Below are 7,086 nucleotides of genomic sequence, written 5' to 3' on the forward strand. Positions count from 1 at the left end.
GGACGGAGGGAAAAGTTTTGGAGTCAGGGATAACAGATGATGAGAGATATCGGGGAAGCTTTATTTAAGATGGGTGCTGGGTTCTGAGAACAAAAGTGGAGAGAAGGGCATTTTAGGCATAAGTTAGCATGGGCAGCTGCTTGGAGGAGGGAGTAAAAGGGTATCTTTGGTAAGGAGTTCAGTTTGGCCAGAACATGAGGTATGTTCAAAGGGAGTAAAAGGAAGGAAAAGTTAGAAAGGTGGGTTGAGGCCAGAGCCTGGTAGGCCTTCAGTGACAGTGTAGGGAGTTTAGACAGAATTGGATACGGTGGGAAAAAGCCTGAATTATAAGAGAGGAACCAAGAGCTACAAGGAAAGGAGACAAAGACGAAAGGATAGATTGCTTGGGTGCCACTGCCAATCTCTTGGAGGGACAGGTCCAACCTGTCTCCATCTCAGCTCTGTTTGCATGAAGAACCCCATTGCTGGCTCACCTTTCGAGTGCCCGGGGCAGTATGTGAATTGAGAAATCCAAGGTAAGTGGGGAACAGTCCACACCTCCCCTTCCCAGAGCCCCAGGGGTGGGCAATAGGATCTGGAGGTGAGTCAGTGGGGTGGGGACCCCAGTTCTGCTCAGATCTGCCTCCCTGGGAATATAAAGGGCAAGCCTTGGGTTGCCTTGCCTCAGAGCACCCCAAAGTTGACATCATGAAGATCCCCGTTCTTCCCGCTGTCGTTCTTCTCTCTGTCCTGGCGCTCCACTCTGCTCAGGGGGCAGCCCTGGCCAGCTCTGAGGTGAGCGTGTCACCTGGCTTCTCTTATTAGCTGATTTACTCCTCAGTTTCTTTACCCTCCATCAGTCACTAGAGAAGCGGCTCTTATCTTTGGGCGTTCCCAGGGGCTGAAGGAGCAGCTGGGGCTCTGAGGAAGGGAAGACGGGAGGGAGGAGACAAAGCATTCGTGGGAAGGGGCAGAGAGGCTTATGTTTCTTGCAAAGGATGGTCAAGTGTGGGGTGGAGGCTGGACATCCTGAGAGGGGACAGGGGCTGAGGCTGGTGGTCTGGGTTCACCCACAACTTTTTTAGACCTCAGGAAAACTCCTGAGGTCCCTCTCTTCTCACCTTATCCCACTGTCAGGGGAGAATGCTGGATATGAAAGTTAACAACAGGGCACAGACTCCACTGCGTAGGATGGGAGCAAGTGACTGGGGAGCAAGAGGGCTTGGTGGAGCTTCAGGGGAGGTGGCGTGATCTTGCCCCATCTCAAAAGGGACAGTCTGTATGCCACCTGCCTGCTGCTAAGTGGGAAAAGGTAGCCAGTGTGGCCGGAGTTGAAAAATTTTCCAGAGAACCTGGAAATCTGATTTATGAGCTCTCACTAATTAAAAATGTTTAATTCAAATTGAAAAGCAAACAAGCCAAATTACGATGCGATGTCAACATTAGGGTCTAGCCTGTGGGCTACTGTTTGTGACCTCTGTTGTGGGAAGGAAGGAATAAGCGGGGGATGAAGCCGGGCAGCTGAGTTGGGGAGGGTGACAGGCTGGAGCACTGAGGTCCGGGGATGGGGGCTGGCTACCAGCTGGAGTAGAGAGACGGAGACGGGGACTCTGGTGGCAATCAAGTCACAGAGCAATCCAACCTCCATCAATTAAAGACAGGCAGGGCTCCTCAGAAAGGGGTCCCACCTGCCTGCTAATCTCCCGCGCCCAGCTTTGTGGGTTAAGTGGGGGTGTCTCAGGAACACCCCGAGTCAACCGCAGAACCACACAAGCTAGTTTTTCTTGGGAGGAGTCCTCTTTTCTCCATCCTCTCCTCCTGCTGCCTACAGGGGATGAAGGCTTGGGCTCCGAACTCTCTGTCTCCCACATGCCACCCTCCAATCCCTTTCTTGTCACTTGTATGTCTGTCTACCGTCCTCCACCACACTGGGACAGAGCGGGTTAACTGAGGCCCCCCGGGATGGAGAATGGGGCTGGCCTGTGGAGGGCGGCAAGGGGCAGAGAGGTTTTGGGGAACCCCTTCCCCTGATGGAACCCCTCTGCCATCAGGTGATCATTTAGCCCCTTTCTCTTCACTTTCCAGGAAGAAACCACCATTGGTAATTATGCGGCAGGACCCGAGGTAAACCATCTGTTTTCCCCATCTGACTATGAGTTTGTCCCCTATCTCTTCAATGTTCTTCAGTAACTTTCTTAACACCCTGCTTCTTTGCCTAGGCCTTTAATGCCCAGTTCCTGAACATTGACAAGTTGCGATCAGTAAGTTTCATTCTCTAGAGCGGCCTCCACAAACACCCCCATCCTCAAGGAGATTGATGCCTGGGCGGAGAGCTTGCAGGGTTTCCTCGGTCCCTCACTCTTCCCAGAGGGCCAGGGGCTAAGCTCTGTCCTTCCCTGGAAGTGACCCTCTTCTGGTCTCTTTCTCTCTCTGCAAAGGCTTTAAAGAACGATGAATTCCTGAACTGGCACGCTCTCTTCGAGGTAAGAGCTTGGGTGCCCTTTCTCTCCTGATTGTTTTTCCAGATGGGGCAACACACCCTGGTCTAGCCCTTTTGGTGCTTTCCTGGGTTCCAGGAGGGAGTAACTGTCCCACTGGAATGCTGCCCAGTTGAAGAAAGTTTCCTTGGGAGGCTGTCGTGGCCACACCTTGTTTTCCTAATATGACCCACAAAGACAATCCCTGAAAAGTAAGAAGTTAATCAGTCAAGGGTTTATTCAAATCCCCTCATCCTCTAGGAAGAAAATGAGGTCCTAAGTTGAGTGACTTACCTAAATTTAGAAGGCTAAAGCCAAGGACCTCCCTGGTGGTCCAGTGGATAATGCAGGGGGCCTGGGTTTGATCTTTGGTCAGGGAACTAGATCCCACATGCCACAACTAAGACCCAGCACAGTCAAATAACTAAATAAAAATAAATATTAAAAAAAAAAGAAGACTAAGTCCGTGGCAGAACCAAAAGTAGAGCCTGTGGTGTGTGATCCCTCACATACTATGTGCCCTCACGCAAATGTCTTCAGCGCTCTGAGCCTCAGTTTCCTCATCTGTGAAGTGGGTATGATGTCAGTACTGAAATCAAAAGATTGCTGCAAAGACCAAATGAAATCATGCCTGTAAAGTAGTCTGTACAAGCCAAGCACAGCGTACAGACTCAGAAAATATTCATTCTTACTGTATTTATAAGACAATGACACCATCACCGCTTTAGAGAACTCTTCAACAAGAGCTTACTGATCCATGTTCACCTGACCTGTAAAACATCACTCTCATTCTCTTTTTCTGTCTTAGTCTATCAAAAGGAAACTTCCTTTCCTCAACTGGGATGCCTTTCCTAAGGTAAGAGGAGGTGGGCATTAGGAGAGAAAGGAGGCTGGAGGTGAGGGAAAAAGCAGAGGATCTGAGCAGGAGAGTAAGGAAAGTGAACGCGGGCTAAACGTTCTTCTGACCAAAGCTAAGTCAGACGAGAAAGACAAATATCACATGGTATCACTTATATGTGATATCTAAAAAATGGCTACCAATGAACTTATCTACAAAACAAAAATAGAGTTACTGATGTAGAAAATAAACTTATGCTTGGCAGAGGGTAAGGGAGGGGAGGGATAAATTGGAAGATTGGGACTAACATATACACACTACTACAAATAAAATAGATAGCTAATAAAGACCTACTGTATAGCACAGGGAACCCTACTTAATACTCTATAATGGCCTATATGGGAAAAGAATCTAAAAAAAGAGTGCATATATGTATATGTAAAACAGATTCACTTTGCAGTACACCTGAAACTAATACAACATTGTAAACCAACTATCTTCCAATAAAAATTTAAACAACAACAACAACAACAAAATAAGTCTAAGGGAAATTGCAGCCACTATAACGCAGAGGAGAATAGGAACTTAGACCAGGGCAGTGAGTCCTCTCTGTCAGAACCCCACCCTATCCTGGGCTTTCTTAGGACCCTGGCTCCCTGTGCCCCAGGGTCTCCAATCTGATTGTAGCCTCTCTTTCTCAGCTGAAAGGACTAAGGAGTGCAACTCCTGATGCCCAGTGACCTGCCCCTTTGAGACCCAGCGCTGCTGATGCCACTGAAAAAGATCACCATCCTATGATCACCCTTTGCTGCTTCAGTAACTCCAATAAAACGTTTTCCAAACAAACAGCTCTGGCATCTGCATCTCTGTCCTTATCTTACTGGGCTCTGAAAAGGAATTAAGATGTTGTGGGATCCAAGGCTGGTAGGCAGAAATTCTAACTTCTGAGAGGATAGTAAGTAGAAGGGCTTCCCAGGTGACGCTAGTGGTAAAGAACCCATCTGCCAAGGCAGGAGATACCGGAGATGTGGGTTTGATCCCTGGGTCGGGAAGATCTCCTGGAAGAGCGCATGGCAACCCACTCCAGTATTCTTGCCTGGAGAATCCCTTGGACAGAGAAGCCTGGCAGGCTATAGTCCCTGGGGTCTCAAAGAGTTGGACATGACTGAGTGTGCGTGCGCACACACACACATACACACACAGAGTAAGTAGAGAGGGTAGTAAGTAGTGAGACAGGATGAAGTGGGAAGGGCGCATCAGGCTGGCAAGAGACACCCTGTGTCTTAGCTCCTTAGCATTGGCTGACATCCTTGAGGAGCATGAAGTGATGAGTGGCTTGGTAAGATCCCCAAGGAAACTAAGCTGCCCCCTGAACATGTGGCACCCTGCCTGACCTGCCTTCTGAGAACCTGAGTCCTCTGGTGGTGGTGTTTTGGTATAATAGAGCTATCTGGGATTCCAGGCTCAGGACCCAGCTTGAATCATGAGAGTCCATCTGAAATCCCTTCTTAAAAATTAGGGAAGTTATAACTTTTCCAGTAAGCAGCCTGAAAGTAAAAGTGAAGTCGCTCAGTCGTGTCTGACTCTTTGCAACCCCATGGACTGTAGCCTACCACGCTCCTCCATCCATGGGATTTTCCAGGCAAGAGTACTGGAGTGGGTTGCCATTTCCTTCTCCTCCCAACCCAGGGATCGAACCCAGGTCTCCCGCATTGCAGGCAGGCGATTTACCGCCTGAGTCATCAGGGAAGCCTGAGGTGACACCTAAAAATGGTGCGTTATTCACTTGACCCAGAAAACCCCACAGGATCCTTACTGAAAAAAAACAGATTGTTCTTAAACCAGAAGAGGAGGTTGCACAGAAGAAAAAGATATCCCATAAGAAACTGCAGAAACAAAAACTTATGGCCCAGGAATAAATGTCGCAAAAAATAAATGCAAATAAAAGTAAAAAAAAATTAGGTAGGTTATAAATAAAGAAAACGAGTGGTGTGACCCTGGGCCATTTTAAGCCTCCTTTCTTTTTCTGCGAAATGAGTGTGGAAATAAACAAGAATGATTAATAACTATCTTGAGGTGTTGTTATGAAGGTCAAATGAGATAAGGTATGTAAAACCCTCTGCACAGGGCCAGGAAAATAGGTCCTCAACAACTGCTTGTTTTCTCCACTCCCCTCCCCTACAACCTTGGGAACTGTGGTAAAGACCCAGCTTCATTATTTACTCGCTTACTCACTCACCCACCCTCCCACCCACCCATCCATCCATCCACCCATTTACCGCAAAGGTTTAGAAGTATGGAATGGATTCAGTTTCGGTTCCTGCAGACATACTCTGTCTGGAATCTGTGCTGTGTGTGGCTGCTGTATGTACTTAAACTGTTGAATTAGTTGGGGTTATTTCTGGTGTCTCTTGGAAACTGGGAAAACGAGACAACAAGGGACCCTCAGTTGGCTTAAATCCAAGTAACAGCTGCTGTCTTTACATAGGACATGGTCTCAGCTAAGTTCCACGTGGCAAATTTCACTTATTTACATTGCCTTTTGGCCCTTACAAGCAACAGAACTTGCAAACTGTGGCCTGTAGTTTACTTGAAGAAGTAGACTACAAAGGGAAATTAAGCTTGTGTCGTGGGGAGGAAAAACTTCCCTCTATACTCTTAAGTTCTGTGGCTGGCCTAACAATTAAATGGACATGAGACAGGTTAACAGGAGAAAGGCAGATACATTTAATTTGTTTTTACATACACACAGGTATCTTCAGATGGAAAATGAAAACCCAAAGTCGTGAGGTCTTAAAGATTATACGGTACACACCTTTCACAAAAACAATGATAAATTGTGGGGATGTGACAAAGCACAGTGGCTTGTACTAGGGACAATAAATCGTGGGACAGTGACTGGGAAGTATGTGAAGGGAACTGGTGGAAGATAAGGGTTATTTTAGCATGTTTGTTTATACAGACTGGAGTCATCTCTCAGTCTCTGATGATAAGAATGTTCGTCTCTTCCTGGTACAGGGAGGGTACCTTTCTCAAGGAAAAATTTACAACTCGCTTTCAGGTGTGTATGGGGGATGTCAGAGAGCCCTTCCTGTTATCTGCTATTTAATAAGTGTCCTCAGCTCAAAAATAATCAATAATTAATCATCAAAGCAGGATATTTTAACACGGCATGTTCTGAATGCCTTCACTTGGTTCCTCCTTCCAAGGAGCTTAAAGTCTAGATGAGTAAGACATGTAAATGTTGCTTATACCTGTTCTTCTAGTTGACATACACACACAAACAAGAAGCAACTTATAAACAGGATCATTAATGGAAAAGAAAAAATGGAAAACTGGTCAAATGCCACAGTCAATTAAAATACTTAGCAAAGATGGAACGCTCACAAATTGGGTGATAGGAAATGGAGTAGGGGAAGAAGAAGGGGAAGTCCTTAAGCTATATTTATTGAGTAGGTTTTAGGGAAGGAGACAAATTGTCATTATGTAGAAGGCAGGAGTCTCTTTGAGATAAAGTAGTTCTCAAAGTGTAGGCCTGGGATCAGTAGCATCCACACCACATGAGAATTTACAAGCAGCACAAATTCTTGGGCCTCGCCCCAGATCTACTATATTAGAAACTGGGGGTAGAACCCAGAAATTCATATTTAAACAAGCTCTTTAGGTGATTCTAATGGCTTGAGAACCGCTGAGAAAGGAATACTGGAGAATGATTAATGCAAAATTCAGGATAGTAGTTATCTCATAGGTAGAGAGACCATCATGTGACAGGGAAGGTATACATGGAGGCAG

General features: G+C 46.5%; 1 protein-coding gene across 2 annotated transcripts; it reads left to right on the forward strand.

Annotated features, from left to right (window-relative positions):
- Positions 1 to 641: 641 nt before the first annotated feature.
- On the forward strand, positions 642 to 4,140 carry LOC122421471 (keratinocyte differentiation associated protein). 2 transcript variants are annotated; one of them, XM_043437524.1, is made up of 6 exons: positions 642 to 774; positions 2,065 to 2,103; positions 2,199 to 2,240; positions 2,418 to 2,462; positions 3,265 to 3,312; positions 3,996 to 4,140. In XM_043437524.1, the coding sequence occupies exons 1-6, from the start codon at positions 688 to 690 to the stop codon at positions 4,032 to 4,034; spliced, it is 300 nt and encodes a 99-aa protein (XP_043293459.1). In that variant the 5' UTR covers positions 642 to 687; the 3' UTR covers positions 4,035 to 4,140. The 2 variants fall into 2 exon arrangements, with proteins under 2 accessions (XP_043293459.1, XP_043293460.1); XM_043437525.1 differs by lacking the exon at positions 2,199 to 2,240.
- Positions 4,141 to 7,086: the final 2,946 nt, after the last annotated feature.

Source organism: Cervus canadensis, chromosome 18 (genome assembly GCF_019320065.1).
Source record: "Cervus canadensis isolate Bull #8, Minnesota chromosome 18, ASM1932006v1, whole genome shotgun sequence".
In the NCBI taxonomy this organism is placed as follows: Eukaryota; Metazoa; Chordata; class Mammalia; order Artiodactyla; family Cervidae; genus Cervus; species Cervus canadensis.

Bases quoted from the DNA above. Each gene is read 5' to 3' on its own strand.
- LOC122421471 (XM_043437524.1), top strand. From the start codon at position 688: ATGAAGATCCCCGTTCTTCCCGCTGTCGTTCTTCTCTCTGTCCTGGCG. The intron at 2,104-2,198 runs GTAAACCATCTG...TTCTTTGCCTAG, and splicing joins ATTATGCGGCAGGACCCGAG to GCCTTTAATGCCCAGTTCCT. The intron at 2,241-2,417 runs GTAAGTTTCATT...CTCTCTGCAAAG, and splicing joins ACATTGACAAGTTGCGATCA to GCTTTAAAGAACGATGAATT.